Source organism: Hypomesus nipponensis, chromosome 14 (genome assembly GCF_054491055.1).
Source record: "Hypomesus nipponensis isolate SF chromosome 14, ASM5449105v1, whole genome shotgun sequence".
NCBI classification, from domain to species: Eukaryota; Metazoa; Chordata; class Actinopteri; order Osmeriformes; family Osmeridae; genus Hypomesus; species Hypomesus nipponensis.
In genome coordinates, this window is record NC_140374.1 from 341,442 (window position 1) to 359,545 (window position 18,104).

Sequence of the window (18,104 nt, forward strand, 5' to 3'; positions counted from 1 at the left end):
CTATTACAGGTGAAAAAATGGAAGAATGTAGGCTAATTTAATAAAATATCATGTTCCCGTGCATCCTACGGCCGCAAAGCGCACTTGGCAGCATCTTAAAATGAAATAAAGGCAATACATAAGAAATTAAATGATTTGTCTTTATTTCAGTGCGGTCGGTTGTGGTCGGTTGTGGTCGGTTGTGGTCGCACGTCCACGGCAGGGGCGTTTCTACACGGGGGCCTACAGGGGCCAGTGCCCTTGTAATGTAATTTTTTATTATTTTTTTACAGAGGAAGGGACATTGCAGCCTTTTTAATAAAAAAAAGTTAAAGAAACATATCATTAAAAAGTTAGAAAAGCATATCAAGGTATTAAGAGAGAGTTGAGGAGCTGGAAGAGGGAGAGCCAGAGCATTTTGTATGATTTTAACGTAAAGCAAAATTAAAGTATTTAATGTTTAAATACCATTTGTTTCCGTTTTTAATGTGCCCCTCTGATTAAACACTGCCCCCCCCCCTTGGCCCCCCCAGTAAAATTAGTCTACAACCGCCACTGGTCCACGGTATTTAACGTGAGGTGCGTTCGACATGGACTGACTTAATGCAGCACTGGAGGCGGCTGACCTGAAACACTAAATTCTGATTTGACTTCGAGGCTTGGGGATTGAGGAGTCTGTTTAAGGAGAGCCTTGCCACTCCCTATTAAGCCCCATTGTACCGAATTTCCACCAGAGTTCCACTGGGAGTGATCACGGTCAAGTGCAAAATGAATGGGAGTCTATGGAGCTAAACGGCTAAATTAGTCTCTTTCGCCTGATTGACGTTGAGAAATCTCAGATTTGATTGTAGTTTTTGTATGTTTAACATGAATTACAGGTCAAAAGTTGAATGAACGAGTACTTATGTCCTTTCAATTTCTTACAGGGTAAATAGGCCTAGTTGTTGCCCATAACACGCTAGCATTCTGCTAACGAATGCTGATTGGTTAGTAAAGGACTGACTACGACCAGAGATCCCGCTTGATGGCATCCGAAGCTGAACCAGAATGTCAGAGCATTAGCAACATCAGCAAGCCAAAACTCTTTCTAGCATGTGTATTCATGGACACCATGTGACGTCACTGTGTTTAAGCGCCGCCGTCTTTGTGTCTGAAAGTGTAGCTAAGCCCCGGTCACACCATAAACATAGAACAGAAAGTACAGAAAGTAACCCACAGAAAGTAAAAAAATGCCTGCCATATGTTGTGCTGTTGGATGCAACAAAAGTCGCCAAAATAACCCAGAGATACAATTTCAGTATATCCAAAAAGATTTTGATCGGCATAATAAATGGTTGGCTGCAATTAGAAGAGACAACTGGCAGCCAACATCTAACTCAATATTGTGCAGTGAACTGTATCAGGTAAGTTAAAAAATAAAATAAAACCTTTGTATCTGATAAATTGGCACTAGCTGAATTTGCCTTTTTTAGCTAATTATTTTTTTGACAGGAACATTTTTACATGAGCTGAGTTGTTTATGGTGAGCTATAACATTGTTAAACGAACATTAGCTAGTTGCTAACGTTATTCAAATTGTGTAGTAAGCTAGCTAACGAAGCTGATGCCTCACATGACATGTATAAACCTACCCGTACTTAGTACAGTATGTGGATAAGAGAATATCTGAGAGAAAAAAATGAAAGGGAAATGACCTTCCTTAGATTGGCCAATATCTTAATAGTATGCACATATTTAATATTCTACCATTCTTTCCTATCTGCTTAGGGAATGCTTTAGCTACACCTCGGTAGCCCACGTTGGCACTCTTAACCAACACTAAAATAACACGGTTGATAATAGCATTTGAATAACATAGCTTGACTAGCTATCTTAGCTAGCTACCTAGCTTAGGTAGCGCTTATGGTTAACATGTATGGGCACACGTAATGTTGATAGCACTGGCAGGTATTAAAAGATTACACATTTTTTGAATTTATGAATGCTTTGAAATGATAACCAGTTCCGATCTTTGCTGTGCGCAACTGAAAATGCCTGAAGATTGAAAATGGAGGCCCCGCCTCTGCAATTCTCTCGTCTCTCGCGATTGGTTGTCAGATTAAACCAATCACAAACGTTTCTGCCCTCAGGTCAACATTGAGTAAAGAAAATTCCCACGAGCTCCTGCAACTGCATATTGATATACTTTTGAAAGCCTTCAGGCTATCTCCGGTGTATTGTGGATGGATTCTGTACACTATACATATGTCGGGAAAGGACAGTTGGGGCAGACATTTCGCAGACTTTAAGGGACAAAATAAAGTTGACGGTAATAAATATGGATCGCAGCCAATAATAAATGTTTTTTTCAAAATATCGGTGTCTTTCTGCTTTATTTATGTGCTATGTTCGTGACTCTGTTCGTTGGCTAACTATGAAAGCTAACTAACTAACCACTAGAATTAGACAATAAAAAGTCTAAATTTGAAGAACCAATAGAAAACAATACTATTATTATATTTCTATTATTATTATATTATTACTACATATTAATATATATGACTAACTAGTACTATTGGATACAAATACAATGGGTTGAGTCAGACACAAAGATGGCGGCAGGCTTCACGGAAGTGACGTCTTTGGTACCCATGAATAGAGGGTTTTCACGGCGCTTCATCAGACCGGAAGTCGCCATATTGGAGGCACTTCGCATCACAACAAAGCACAGGCACTGAAGTATATACCCAATGTCGTCAAGGAAAATGGTTAATTATTGCTGTGTTTCAGGTTGTACCAATAGGACAGAGAGAAAAACATTTGCAATATTATCGACTTCCAAAAGTTATTAAAAACCAGGGAGAGGAATGTAAAGGAGGCGCTTGTGGTTGGCAATGCTCAACCAAGATCTACCAGGGAAAAAACTGTATTGAGAGTCACCTGGCTACACCTTGAGTATCGCAATGATATCATAAGGTTAGGTTGGTTAAAGACGTTATTGCATTACTTACAACACAACGTTCGTTGATAACTTGGTGCTGCGTCTCCCTCACCCTTAGTAGAATTTAAGGTCTTCCGCTGTATATGGGCTCGGCGAGAAAACCAGGTAGTTGACTATATTGGGATACGCAACTGAAGGAAGAATCACCGGGTCGTCACGAATCCAAGAGGGAGCTAACTCATAGGGATCTACACCGCCAATAAATCGTAATTTCTCTAAATATCGCGCATTTTCTTGTGGTCCAAGTCCTCCCCTATATGCCTTTGCATCTTGGCCGTGTTTTAATGACCTTTTTGGTTGTTTGGACATGGCTACATTCACTTAGTGTCCAAAGCATATAATACTCCACTGTACTCCGTTCAGTTATTTACACCTAGTGCCTCCACAATGGCCGCGCATCCGGGTTACTGCCCAGAATGTGACGTTGGTGAAAAACCCTCTATTGACCGGGAGAGTCTAACCTGTCAGCTGTGTTGTCGATGCCTCAAGAGAAAAGTGGAAGTAACTAGAGCTTGCCGTGAAGTAATAGCTCTGGTTGTACGATGTGTATGACGTCAATGACATTTTCAAAGGCTTTTTTTACAGAAAGGCGACTTTTACAAAATTTAACACCCAGCGGTGTGTGCATTTTTTTTGCCTCCCCTTTCGAATTCAGAATTCAAATTACTAGACAAAAAATTATATCCTGAGAAAAGGGGATTTTGAGGGGAATACAGTAGCTCCATAGAACTCCATTCATTCTGCACTCGACCGTTATGTCTCATATGGAACTTGAGTGGAACTGCAACCAGTTCAGAACCCGGAAGTTTCTCGAGTGTCAGTTCTCCCTATATTAGACATTCTCTGATGGCAGTTCTCTAGCCTGGTCCTAACCAGACTGTAGTACATTTCATTTGTACAGAGAGTCTGGCCTCGCTCCATTGACAAGCGTTGACTTCCTTGTAGACAGGTACTGTGTTGAAGTTTAAAACTATTGGATCTGCCCAGAGCTACTCTGATCTGCCATAACCAATCGCTAGCGTTCGCCTCAGCCAATTCCTTCACCCCTATTGTAACAGAGCTAGCTGCCATAGCTGGAAAATCAAACTGTTCCCGAACCCCGTGGGGAGGAGGGCCACAACATCATGGCCACCAACTTTCGCTGTTGGATATTCGCCAGCGTTGCCACAACGGACCGAATGGCTTCGCTTGCCTCTTTCTCCGCCGCCATTACGGAACTACACAAACTAGCGCACAACATCAAGGTCATCGTTCTCAGCCACTTCCTCGGTTCGCTGATTGGCCGGTTAAAAATGTACCTGCAAAATCAGATTTACGTACTGAATGGCCAGACCGAGTACATAAGCAAAATCAAAACTGAGCGGAAGTACATAGGACGGCAGAGCCAGGCTAGCAGTTCAAGGGCTCAGTGTTGCGAGTAGAGAAGGGTGTTGTAATCCACATCTTAATAATAATATCCCTGTCTATGTGATAATATTGCCAGAAATAAATTACAATTCATATCAGTTTGACTCCAGTTTAGTCTTTTCTTTCATAAATTCTTTTTTTTCCCTTTTCTTTTTTACAACCATAGACTTTGTATCTTAAAAAAAAAAAAAACTACACAAATTGCACCTTATACATACAACTGTGTCCAGAAAAGCACACACTAACAGATACAAAGCTCAAGTTGGATTTTTGCAGTATGACAGAACAATTATGATCTGTTACACCGTTGGACATGGTTAATCATATGAGTCATACACAGGATAATATATCCTTTTATAACATGCATTATTTGAATGTACAATCTAAAACATGATCATAAATACAATATACATCCTGTGTATTCAAGGAAAAACTAACATTTATAGAAAGCAGAGCATGCCAGTGATAGGTACATTCACAACAGCAGAATACTTTGGCCGCTGCCAACTTGAATCGCTACAAAATGTCATCTTTACTTTCCATAGAGGGTATTGGACCAGTTTGGATGGACTACATCTCCCATGATCCAATGGACTGGATGGATTACATTTCCCATGCTCTAATGCCTTACAGTGCTTCACTCTCTGGGTTCGGGGTCTTTCGTACAACCCAGCTTGGTTGTGAAAAGTGTCCGTCTTCATCATGTAGATAACAGGTAACTATAGCAACACGTTTCCACTCATCCTAGAAAAGGTTGAGAATCTAAATGACATGACTAAGACTTGATCCATATGAGGTGGGATTGTGACTTGCGCACTTGAGTTTATTAGATATGAAAACAAGGTTGAAGACCTGCCTGTAAAAGAAGACACTGAAACTGTGTTGTAATCTTGGTCCTTGTTGTATGCTTACTGTAAGTTCTATGACGAGCAGTTAATGTACTGTCAAACCACTAAACACTGTCTTCTCTCATAAACAGGGCAAGCACAGGTGTTGGGATATAGATCCTTAAAGGATGTACAGTAGATAGGATATTGCACAGTGGGCATAGATACTTTAGTGATAAAGAGTCATGATTCATGTAGAGTACTGTACCATTGATAGTTGATAGTAGAGCCAGATAGAATGGACAGCTGAAACAGACACAGCTTTTTATATCTAAAGCTTGTAAAGTTGCATGATCGTACTCAGACAATTCTACTTCTTCAAGCCCAACCTTGGATGGAAACAATGTTATTTAACTTGTGTAAACACCTAGCACACGATTGACAGAGGTGAGCGATTTGGCCAATGGAGCAAGACACACATGGCTGCAGTGTGTTTGTGTGTGTGTTTCTGAGGATGGACAGAACATGATCTGTTGGGAAAGTAAATGTTCACATTATAGCCACACACACACAAACATTAATGGCTTACATCTCAACTAAACGTTACCATGCCAAGTCATGATAACATTGATAGAAAACATGGCAATAGAAAATAACAACAAGAAACAAACCAATAACAAGACATCCAAAAAGCTTCAAGTCCTGACGGCTAACTCTAACCCTGGGGTCTCAGACTGGCTAACCCTGGGGTCTCAGACTGGCTAACCATGGGGTCTCAGACTGGCTAACCCTGGGGTCTCAGACTGGCTAACCATGGGGTCTCAGACTGGCTAACCCTGGGGTCTCAGACTGGCTAACCATGGGGTCTCAGACTGGCTAACCCTGGGGTCTCAGACTGGCTAACCATGGGGTCTCAGACTGGCTAACCCTGGGGTCTCAGACTGGCTAACCCTGGGGTCTCAGACTGGCTAACCATGGGGTCTCAGACTGGCTAACCCTGGGGTCTCAGACTGGCTAACCATGGGGTCTCAGACTGGCTAACCATGGGGTCTCAGACTGGCTAACCATGGGGTCTCAGACTGGCTAACCCTGGGGTCTCAGACTGGCTAACCATGGGGTCTCAGACTGGCTAACCCTGGGGTCTCAGACTGGCTAACCATGGGGTCTCAGACTGGCTAACCATGGGGTCTCAGACTGGCTAACCATGGGGTCTCAGACTGGCTAACCCTGGGGTCTCAGACTGGCTAACCATGGGGTCTCAGACTGGCTAACCCTGGGGTCTCAGACTGGCTAACCCTGGGGTCTCAGACTGGCTAACCCTGGGGTCTCAGACTGGCTAACCCTGGGGTCTCAGACTGGCTAACCCTGGGGTCTCAGAACAGACCAGAGGGTTGTGGCCACTCAGTCAGTGGTGGGAAAGACATTGCATGTTATGGCAGATGACCCCTGACTCCTGACTATGGCCATTGCTGCACTAATGAGTGGGTCAGTAGAGTCAGACTCCACCAGCGAGAATAATGGCACCAACTGAACACAAGTGGTTTTGTTCATTTAAACACAAATAGGCAAAACCAAAACTTGAATCCCCTCGAGTTCAGAGATGGATATATCAAGTTCACCTCCTGCTGGGAGATGGATATATCAAGTTCACGTTCATGGATATATCTACCATGAGCAGGGAGTTTATTTTTATGTACAATGTTTACTCAACAACATAATTAATAATTATAAGAACAGCAATAATAATAGAATTGTACACCTTTTTTATATTTCTACAGTCTCTTAACAGATACAGTATAGGAAAATGTTAAATGAAGGAGCATGCAGCCTTGACAGGCTGGACTGTGTAAACGTGGAAGCTGACGGAAGAGTAGTTGAGATTTAGCTTGTATCAAAATGACCCAAATGCTCTTGTACTCTTTAATGCAGTCTGTTTGATTGCCAGTCCTCCTGCTCAGCAGAGGGTGCTGTTACTTTGGCAGTGTCTCTGTCTGGTTAGTCTACTGTCTAACCCTCTGAACCTCCAGAGAAAGTGTAAAGCCCAAAGCCACTTCTGGTGCCATCTGACTGTCTCAATGTTCCATCTCCCCCCAACCCCTCACCTCCTCAGAGCTCTCTCCTGTCCAGCACAGACATCCCACAATGCACCTGGGTCTTGAGGGGCCCCCGAGGCTGAAGGCAGTAGGGCTGAGGAGGGCCGCGACCCACTGACGGGGGCGTCACCTGAAACCCTACCAGCCCCCCCCCGACTTCCTCCACCACAGGGACCAGTGCCCTGCCCTCCTGTCCTCAGCTCACACCATGAACTCGTTGCTTCCATACAGGACCAGCTGCTGGGGTGGGGAGGAGAGGTGAGCGTCCCTCCTGCGGCCCTCGTCCCGGGGGGAGCTCCTGCTCAGCCTGAGGCGGCTCTTCACCGCCCTGGGGTCTCCCTCCGCCGCCGGCAGGGGCGTGGCCAGGGAGCAGGAGAGCAGCGGGCCGGAGGACAAGGAGCGGACCCGGTAGAGAGGAGATGGAGGGACGGTGGAGGACAGAGAGGAGGAGGGGTGGTAGGAGGAGGAGGAGATTGAGGATGAGACAGAGGAGGTGGAGTCCACAGAGTCGGGCTGGTGTTTGAGGGTGCGCCGGCTTTTGCCGTCCAACTTCCTGGATCGGTATGTGCCGCAGTCGGACGAGGCAGAGGGGGCGTGGAGGTTCTCAGAGCTGCCGATGGAGGCCTCCGTCTCATCATCAGACGCTCGCGGCTCCAGCACCAACATCTCATATGTCAGCTCCTCCCTACACAGGTAACACACAGCACAGGTTACACACAGCACAGGCTATAGACAGTACAGGTTACACACAGCACAGGTTACACACAGCACAGGCTATAGACAGTACAGGTTACACACAGCACAGGTTACAAACAGCACAGGTTACACACAGCACAGGTTACACACAGTAGAGGCAGTCCAGCTTGCAAACACGACATAACGGATGACAAAAAAAGGGATGGAAATGTACTGGAGGTGAGTCGGAAAAGGAGCTCGTACTTCTCCTTCTGCAGACTCTCAATGTGCTGGCTGAGGATCCTCTCCTCCTGCAGCAGGTCTGCCTGCTGCTCCGCCAAGGCCAGCTCCGCCCCCCCGCCAGCAGCCCCCCCCGGCCCCCCTCGCTCCACCGGAACCTGGGGGCTGAGCGGGGGAGAGGGGATGTGGCCGCTCCCACACACGCTGCCCTTGCCCTGCAATGACATCAGAGACAGGGGCAGTTAGACAGAGGGTTAGTTAGACAGAGGGGTAGGTAGACAGGGGGGTTGGTAGGCAGAGGGGTAGGTAGGCAGAGGGGCAGTTAGACAGAGGGGTAGTTAGACAGAGGGATAGGTAGGCAGAGGGGTAGGTAGACAGAGGGATAGTTAGGCAGAGGGGTAGGTAGATAGAGGGGTAGTTAGACAAAGGGGTAGGTAGACAGAGGGGTAGGTAGACAGAGGGGTAAGTAGGCAGAGGGGTAGTTAGACAGAGAGGTAGGCAGACAGAGGGGTAGGCAGACAGAGGGGTAAGTAGGCAGAGGGGTAGGTAGATAGAGAGGTAATTAGACAGAGGGGTAGGTAGGCAGAGGGGTAGTTAGACAGAGGGGTAGTTAGACAGAGGGATAGGTAGGCAGAGGGGTAGGTAGACAGAGGGGTTGGTAGATAGAGGGGTAGTTAGACAGAGGGGTAAGTAGGCAGAGGGGTAGGTAGGCAGAGGGGTGTAAGATAGAGAGGTAGTTAGGCAGAGGGGTAAGTAGGCAGAGGGGTGGGTAGATAGAGGGGTAGTTAGACAGAGGGGTAGGTAGGCAGAGGGGTAGTTAGGCAGAGGGGTAGGTAGTTGGAGGGGTAGTTAGACAGAGGGGAAGGTAGGCAGAGGGGTAAGTAGGCAGAGGGGTAGGTAGATAGAGGGGTAGTTAGACAGAGGTGTAAGTAGGCAGAGGGGTAGGTAGATAGAGGGGTAGTTAGACAGAGGTGTAAGTAGGCAGAGGGGTAGTTAGACAGAGGTGTAAGTAGGCAGAGGGGTAGTTAGACAGAGGGGTAGGTAGGCAGAGGGGTAGTTAGACAGTGGGGTAGGTAGATAGAGGGGTAGTTAGACAGAGGGGTAGTAGGTAGGCAGAGGGGTAAGTAGGCAGAGGGGTAGGTAGATAGAGGGGTAGTTAGACAGAGGGGTAAGTAGGCAGAGGGGTAGGTAGATAGAGGGGTAGTTAGGCAGAGGGGTAGGTAGGCAGAGGGGTAGGTAGGCAGAGGGGTGTAAGATAGAGGGGTAGTTAGGCAGAGGGGTAAGTAGGCAGAGGGGTAGGTAGATAGAGGGGTAGTTAGACAGAGGGGTAGGTAGGCAGAGGGGTAGTTAGGCAGAGGGGTAGGTAGATAGAGGGGTAGTTAGACAGAGGGGAAGGTAGGCAGAGGGGTAAGTAGGCAGAGGGGTAGGTAGGTAGATAGAGGGGTAGTTAGAAAGAGGTGTAAGTAGGCAGAGGTGTAGGTAGATAGAGGGGTAGTTAGACAGAGGTGTAAGTAGGCAGAGGGGTAGTTAGACAGAGGTGTAAGTAGGCAGAGGGGTAGGTAGACAGAGGGGTAAGTAGGCAGAGGGGTAGGTAGATAGAGGGGTAGTTAGACAGAGGGGTAGGTAGGCAGAGGGGTAGGTAGATAGAGGGGTAGTTAGACAGAGGGGTAGGTAGACTGGGGCAGGTAGACAGGGGCAGACTGGACATGAACATGAACTATGGATACTCGAACTAGTTATCTAATCAAGAACATGGTGGAATGGGTTGGGTCGGACATTTGGGACTTTGTGACAATTGTTGACAAGCAGATGGCACACCTGTCAAGATGAGGTAAGATGCCTCAAATTGCACAAACAAACAAAAAAACAACAGACTCAGAAACACGCGAGGGGTAAAGGAATAGTTGAGTTCACGTGTTCAGTTCTACAATAGTACAATCGCACATTACAATCACACTGCCTTCTAACATGTCTGTGAAAACTGTAACTATAGTCCTGTTCTTAAATTAGTCATTAATTGCTAAACCGATTTTACCTTGTCATAGTTGAATAACGACATTATTGGGTAAAATGGACATACAGTGAACCTCAAAGTCCATTGACACCTCTTTCCTATCTAAATCTCACAACTTATAACTTCAGCTGTAAAACGATCGGTTTTGAAAAAGCGGAATTTGTGACGTCACAAATTTTGCATCACCTTTGTCAAGCCCCAACATTTACATACAGACCAGCTCTCTGATGTTTTGGCCCAGGATCTCAGACAAGTTTAGCTGCCTGTTGCTCTGTGTACTTCCACGCGAACAACAAAGGAGAACGCTTAAAAGTTTTTTAAGTTTCTTGAAAATGGACCATCCTAAATGCAGTGTTCCAGGCTGTACTGGGAATGCTGACACTTTTCATAATCTTCCCAAGGAACCAGACACTCAACGGGCATGGTTGATGTTTTTCTATGAGAAGATCCCTGTGAAGTTCAACCCTCATTTATTCATTTGCTCGAACCATTTCACAAAAGACAGTTTTGAATGAAAACCTTGGACAATTTAAAGAAGGATTTGCTAAGTTGCTGTTGCTGAAAAGAGGTGCTGTTCCAACCGTATGCTCATCACAAACGACTCCAGCTAGACTAGCTGTAGTCGGCATTAGAAAGAAAGCTTCCGAAAAAATAGCCAGAAAACGAATAGCAGTCTGGCTTATTGCTAACGCCTGTCTAGATCTATTTGAAAAAACTTGAGAAAGGCAGGTGCTAGATACAGGATATGTTAGCATTGCTAATAACTGTTACCGACAAAATCATACTACAGCTTGCGGTTGTGATGAACATAAGGTCGGAACCAGGAATGTAGTGGTAGTGGGGGCTAAACGCACGTAAACGCACCTCCCGAAATTCGGAAATAGCGTTTATCCACCTCAAAATTGCGGAAATTGTACACACATACACGTTGTGGATAGTGATGGAAAGTTCGGATCATTTTACTGATTCTGTTCTTTGAATCTCGTTCAGCAAAATGAACAAATCTTTTTTTGAGTCATTCGTTCATTTCAACATTGCTCAACATTTTATAGCCAATTTCTTGGCCGAAATTCTTCCACTGTATCATATTCTCATGTTAGTGCATGTAAACCAGCAGATACTATTTTAAAAGAAATTCCTGCATTAAAATGATGTATCATGACAGTTTGTATGATTTGAAATGGTCATTTATTATCACACTACCATTTAATTATCACGGAAAACAATTACGTTGCACTGAACTCTAAGAAAAGTACAAAAAAAGTGAAAATAACAACCCCTGTAATTATTACTTGTGAATGAATATCATTCACGTCTTACTAAACCTAGTCACGCGAAAGTGAACTAAACAAATCCTTTCTGTTTCCTCTACTGAGCCTATGCAGGTCAGGTGAAAAATGATCCAAAGATCCCTATCCGAAGACCCAGTCAAAATGAACGAATTGTTTCTGTTTTTGCTAGCTACCAGTACTGAACCTAAGCAGATCATGTGAAAAATGATCCAAAGACTCGTACCCGGCAGATGAATGAATTGTTCACCTCCCAACCGTGTCTTCGGATTAATGTTTCGTTCTTCTAAAAACCGGGTCTTCGGATCAATGATTCGTTCATCTACCGGGTATGAGTCTTTGGATCATTTTTCACGTGACCTGCATAGGCTCAGTACTGGTAACTAGAGGAAACAGAAACGATTCGTTCATTTTGACTGGGTCTTCAGATACGGATGTTTGGAACATTTTTCACGTTATCTGAATAGGCTCAGAAGAGGAAACAGAAAGGATTTGTGTACCTTGTTCACTTTCGCGTGACTAGGTTTAAAGTAAGATGTGAATGATATTTGTTTACAAGTGATAATTATAGGTTTAGTTATTTGTACTTTTTTTTTTTAATTCTCAGCCACGAGAAAATGAACGAATCGCTCTCTGAGACTACTCGTTACTCCCGAGTCATACTAATGATTTGTTCAAAATGAATGAATCGTTCACAAACGACACATCACTAGTTGTGGATCAAATGGATTAATCACCATGGATATCAGGCGATAGAGACCATCGAGTACTCCCACTCACACCGATGCCGCAGGTGCTAGGTGACGTCACAATAGGGGAATTTTCAAGCGTTTGAGAGCTCTAATTTTCTCAAAGGCCGAGAAGAATACCCAGGGCTTGGTGTGCACTTATTGAAATTTCTAGCCACTAAGGGACCAAAGGCAGGCTAGAGGAACTCATATTAATGTTAAATAACCTCCTAAAGTGAAGTTTTCATGTCATGGGACCTTTAAATCGTCCTCCAGAGCTGTGCTGAGCTAGAGAGTTGGTGGTTAGATGGTGTAACAAGGTGCAGTCCTACCATTGTCCTCCTGAGATGGGAGAGACGGCTCCGTGCCTTGTTCTCAGCAAACTCCAGACTGCTGATATCCTTCAGACGGGCCTTGTACTTGCTCATTTGCTCATTAATGACCAGCTCCACACACCTGGAGGACAGGCGACAGTCACACACAACCCTACAGAACATGACTGAGACTTGACTGTTAGCCTGCATTTTTGCATATGTAACCGCAACTCAACTACCAGGCACAGTGAGCATAAACTACGACAGTGCAACAATAACATCTCAATTCTTTCTCGCTTTAGATAAAAGCTAAACAAAATGTAAGACGTATAGTTCAGTGTGATAAAGCTGTCTGTGTCGTGAGCTGGCTGTGACGTCAGGTGAGGAAAGGCTAGCTGTGAGGTCAGGAGAGGTCAGGCTGGCTGTGAGGTTAGGAGAGGAAAGGCTGGCTGTGGGGTTAGGAGAGGAAAGGCTGGCTGTGAGGTCAGGAGAGGAAAGGCTGGCTGAGGGGTCAGGAGAGGAAAGGCTGGCTGTGGGGTTAGGAGAGGTCAGGCTGGCTGTGAGGTTAGGAGAGGAAAGGCTGGCTGTGGGGTTAGGAGAGGAAAGGCTGGCTGTGGGGTTAGGAGAGGAAAGGCTGGCTGTGAGGTCAGGTGAGGAAAGGCTGGCTGTGGGGTTAGGAGAAGTCAGGCTGGCTGTGAGGTTAGGAGAGGAAAGGCTGGCTGTGGGGTTAGGAGAGGAAAGGCTGGCTGTGAGGTCAGGAGAGGTCAGGCTGGCTGTGAGGTTAGGAGAGGAAAGGCTGGCTGTGACGTCAGGTGAGGAAAGGCTGGCTGTGGGGTTAGGAGAGGAAAGGCTGGCTGTGAGGTCAGGTGAGAAAAGGCTGGCTGTGAGGTTAGGAGAGGAAAGGCTGGCTGTGAGGTCAGGAGAGGTCAGGCTGGCTGTGAGGTCAGGAGAGGTCAGGCTGGCTGTGAGGTCAGGAGAGGTCAGGCTGGCTGTGAGGTCAGGAGAGGTCAGGCTGGCTGTGACGTCAGGTGAGGAAAGGCTGGCTGTGAGGTCAGGTGAGGAAAGGCTGGCTGTGGGGTTAGGAGAGGAAAGGCTGGCTGTGAGGTCAGGTGAGGAAAGGTTGGCTGTGAGGTCAGGAGAGGTCAGGCTGGCTGTGAGGTCAGGAGAGGTCAGGCTGGCTGTGAGGTCAGGAGAGGTCAGGCTGGCTGTGAGGTTAGGAGAGGAAAGGCTGGCTGTGACGTCAGGTGAGGAAAGGCTGGCTGTGAGGTCAGGTGAGGAAAGGCTGGCTGTGGGGTTAGGAGAGGAAAGGCTGGCTGTGAGGTCAGGTGAGGAAAGGATGGCTGTGAGGTCAGGAGAGGAAATGATGGCTGTGAGGTTAGGAGAGGAAAGGCTGGCTGGGAGGTCAGGAGAGGAAAGGCTGGCTGGGAGGTCAGGAGAGGTCAGGCTGGCTGTGTTGTGAAGTCAGGAGAGGTCAGGGAGTCTCACGCAGTGGTCTTGCTAATGTCCTGGACACTCTGCAGGGGGTCGGTGGTGTCAGGGCAGCGCAGGATGCAGGGGGCAAAAACGATGGCCAGGGCGTTGGCAGACATCCTGTTGGTTTCCTCCTGCAAGGTGATTCTGCACGCACACACACACGTGCATGCACGCAGACACACGCACGCACACATACACGTATGCACAAACACAAGCACGCATAGATACACACACACACAGACATTGGAGATCTTTGTAATAACTGATATGCTATGATACTGGATGATGAAGGATTGTACAACATTCACTTACATAAAACCTTGCTCTGCTCCCTAATTTACAACTACTTATATCCTGACTCAGCGGGCTGGTGTCCCCGGTGCCGTACCTGACCAGGTGAAAGAGGAGCCTCTCCAGGGTGCTGAGGTGTGTTCTACTGAGCTGGTCAATCACAGCGTACACCCCCCGGACTTCGTCCCTCCTGTCTGCCTGGCCTGCAGAGGAGCAACCATTCAGAACACTTCAGCAACAGGCCGCTGCCAACACACACACTCTCAAGGTTTCTGCTGAAGACAAACACTGAAGAGCAGGTCAGCTTGCTGCAGAACATGCTGACGCCATGAAAAAAGACACCCTGGCTAGATCTGTCAAAGCCATCCATTCTTGTTACACCTACAAATAGCCAGTTCCATGGTACTTGAAAAGACAGGATCCAGTCAGTCAGGATGGCTGTCCTTACCCATGGCTCTCAGGAACTCATCGTAGAGTTCAAAGGTCATCAGGGGGTTGGGGAGGTCGCGTAGCCACTGTTTAAGCACGCTGGCGATGACGTGGATATTGTAGTCGTCCAGATTCATGCTGTTCACATCTGACACAGAAAGGGGGAAGAGGTCAGAGCGCCCAACCTTTAATGATCCCACAAATAAACATGGCGGGCTGAGAACCCTGTTAACCCCAACCCTAAACTTAACCATACCCGTGTCCAGGCCTTGCCGGAGCTCCTTGATCTTATTGGTAGAGCCAGACTTCCTGAAGATGCCCTCTGTATACAGGCCGTGCATCTCAATGTAGTTGATGAGCTTCTCCACCACTAGAGGCACTGTCCTCTCCTCACTGGTCAGACGAGACAGCTCCACTCCAAACTGCCTGGAAGACAGCTCTGGGTCGTACTAAACACACACACACGTACACACATGCGTCACTGACAGCCATTGAGATTGCGGTCCAAGGTATAAAACGTGGCTATACTCTATGAATATGTAACATTTATTAACAGTGATAACGTTTATCTGTATCCAACAAAAATTTCCCTCCTACTTTTTTACTACACTGACTGGTCATCCTGGAGCAGCATTTCCTGTGGCACGCGTAGCGACACACTGGAGGAAGGAGAAGAGCACAGACACATACACACACACACACAGATACACAGACACATACACACACACAGATACACAGACACATACACACACACAGATACACATACACATGCACACACACACACAAGCAAAACACAGGTTGGCAAAGTATCACATTGGTACTGTACGTGATGTGAACAGTCAACTGTTTGGACACATTTTCCCATCCCATGTGTCCAAACTTTTGACTGGTACTGTAGCTACACCCAGAGATGAAGATGCCATTAGGGCTGGTATAGAGGCTGGTATAGAGGTTGGTATAGAGGCTGGTATAGAGGCTGGTATAGAAGCTCTGTTCCAAGATGGAAGAGGGGTATTTTTACAGACGAGCAGAAGGTCTTCTGATCATGACACTTCGAAACAAGTGGGAAAAATAAAGTAAGAGTGGAAGGGTGTTTCATAGTAGTTATGCGTACGTGTGTGTGTGTGTGTGCTCACGTTTGCAGACACAGGCGCGGTCCATCATCCAGATGAGAGACGAGCAGTACTCGCAGTAGGTGGGGATGCTGTACTGGGTGGACCTAAACATGTGCCCGTTATGCTCCTCCACCTGCCACACACACAAGCACCGTTCATCTGACATCTGTCAAAACATTTACTGCAGGAGACAAGAACAAAATAAATTCTGTGTTCAATGATAATTGTTTCAGGATGAGACTTACAATATCGCTTTCCTTTTTCCTCCTCTTCTTGCGTTCTGGTTTGGGAACCTGGGAGAAGAGCCAGCAAAACAGACTGGTCAGTGACGATTGCTCTGCATGCCTTGGTCTAACAGGCATGACACACACCACTTGTAGAAAGTAGAGCAGCAGCAGTCTGTGTCCCTACCTTGCCGATGGTGCCGTCCGTGGGCTTGTGTGCCGTCATGAACTCATCCAGGAACACCTTGAAGGTGTTGACCCAGACTGTGACAGGAGACTCGCTCCAGTCACGCTGCTCCAGACGCATGCTCTTTTCCAGGATGTGCTCAAACAGGGCGTACAGGTCCTTGTAGCGAATACTCTTCCCATCATCCATCTGGAGCCAAGAGCAAGGGAGAGGGGGGAAGTGAGACATTGGATAGTGCAACATTGGATGGAGAGATACTTTAGGTAAATGATTTACCATGTAGCAGTGCTCCCAAAATAACTTGATGACTCAACAGAGTACAGTCATCCTCAGTGAACTGTGCTGAGGCCTCAGAGATCCATAAGTCTGGGTGGGATGACCGAGGCTAAACCCCTAACCCTAACCTTCCCTGGGTCTACAGCTCTAGGGACAGGGAAGTTAGGGTTAACTGCAAATCTAGGGAGAGGGAGGTTAGTGTTGACTATCTAGGGACAGGGAAGTTAGGGTTAACTGCAAATCTAGGGAGGTTAGGGTTAACTGTAGATCTAGGGAAGTTAGGGTTAACTGTAGATCTAGGGAGGTTAGGGTTAACTGTAGATCTAGGGAGGTTAGGGTTAACTGTAGATCTAGGGAGGTTAGGGTTAACTGTAGATCTAGGGAAGTTAGGGTTAACTGTAGATCTAGGGAAGTTAGGGTTAACTGTAGATCTAGGGAGGTTAGGGTTAACTGTAGATCTAGGGAGGGTAGGGTTAACTGTAGATCTAGGGAGGTTAGTGTTGACTGCAGATCTAGGGACAGGGAGGTTAGGGTTAACTGCAAATCTAGGGAGAGGGAGGTTAGTGTTGACTGCAGATCTAGGGACAGGGAAGTTAGGGTTAACTGCAAATCTAGGGAGGTTAGGGTTAACTGTAGATCTAGAGAGGTTAGGGTTAACTGTAGATCTAGGGAGGTTAGGGTTAACTGTAGATCTAGAGAGGTTAGGGTTAACTGTAGATCTAGGGAGGTTAGGGTTAACTGTAGATCTAGGGAGGTTAGGGTTAACTGTAGATCTAGGGAGGTTAGGGTTAACTGTAGATCTAGGGAGGTTAGGGTTAACTGTAGATCTAGGAGGACTCACCGCCAGTGCAGTGGAGTAGGAGTTGAAGATGTTGAGGCGGAACTCCTTCAGAGCCTTCTTGAAGACCACATCCACTAACGTGTCTTTCTTCCCATCCTCAGAGTCCAGGTCGTTGATCTGGAGAGTTGAGGAGAATAGAAAAATGTGTATTCGAACATGAGAAAAACATCTAGTTGACAGTCATGTGATCGGCTGGACAGAGATGGCGGCTTAAAGTTTAGCTCCTGGCCCAACCTTGCCAAATAGTTGTTTTATATGGTGCCAACTTCGATTTTCTACCACTTTGTACTCGATAAACTCACTTAAACCACAATGGTGAACAAAAACAGGTGGGGATCGACAACGACGAGAAGCTAAATGCCATACACAACTAGCATCTCTAACTGCAAGCCTTGGCTCTATCAGATCTGATGTTGACAATCTAAAAACTATGGTGGAAAGCAACTCAAGTCTTCTTATTAGCGATGGCCGCAGTTTTCAAGAGCTGGAGTTGAAGCTAACAGATATGGAGGACAGAAACCAACGATGCAATATTCACATCGTTGGGTTGAAAGAGGGGTTAGGAGGCTCCGGTGCTGTTCAATATCTCTCGTGTTCCTCGCCTGAGTGGTTCTTGAAACTAGCAGATGTTCAGATCGAGATTATGAAAGCGCACCGAATTTATAGTGACGGCCCAAAGAAGAATGCCTAATCATACGTTGATTTTCAACCTGCTACACAAC

The 18,104-nt window shown here is 46.4% G+C and overlaps 1 protein-coding gene across 1 annotated transcript in view; it reads right to left on the reverse strand.

Annotated features, from left to right (window-relative positions):
* Positions 1-4,461: 4,461 nt before the first annotated feature.
* Positions 4,462-18,104, reverse strand: part of myo9ab (myosin IXAb) — a 92,987-nt gene continuing 79,344 nt past the window's right edge. The window contains exons 30-41 of the mRNA XM_084671981.1: positions 17,383-17,499; positions 16,266-16,454; positions 16,100-16,147; positions 15,876-15,987; positions 15,337-15,398; positions 14,996-15,188; positions 14,759-14,887; positions 14,408-14,513; positions 14,032-14,163; positions 12,565-12,688; positions 8,226-8,416; positions 4,462-7,971 (exon numbers count right to left, since the gene is read on the reverse strand). Coding sequence (XP_084528107.1) covers positions 7,488-7,971; positions 8,226-8,416; positions 12,565-12,688; positions 14,032-14,163; positions 14,408-14,513; positions 14,759-14,887; positions 14,996-15,188; positions 15,337-15,398; positions 15,876-15,987; positions 16,100-16,147; positions 16,266-16,454; positions 17,383-17,499 — 1,887 coding nt within the window. The 3' untranslated portion in view covers positions 4,462-7,487. The remainder of the gene's footprint in view (positions 7,972-8,225; positions 8,417-12,564; positions 12,689-14,031; positions 14,164-14,407; positions 14,514-14,758; positions 14,888-14,995; positions 15,189-15,336; positions 15,399-15,875; positions 15,988-16,099; positions 16,148-16,265; positions 16,455-17,382; positions 17,500-18,104) is intronic.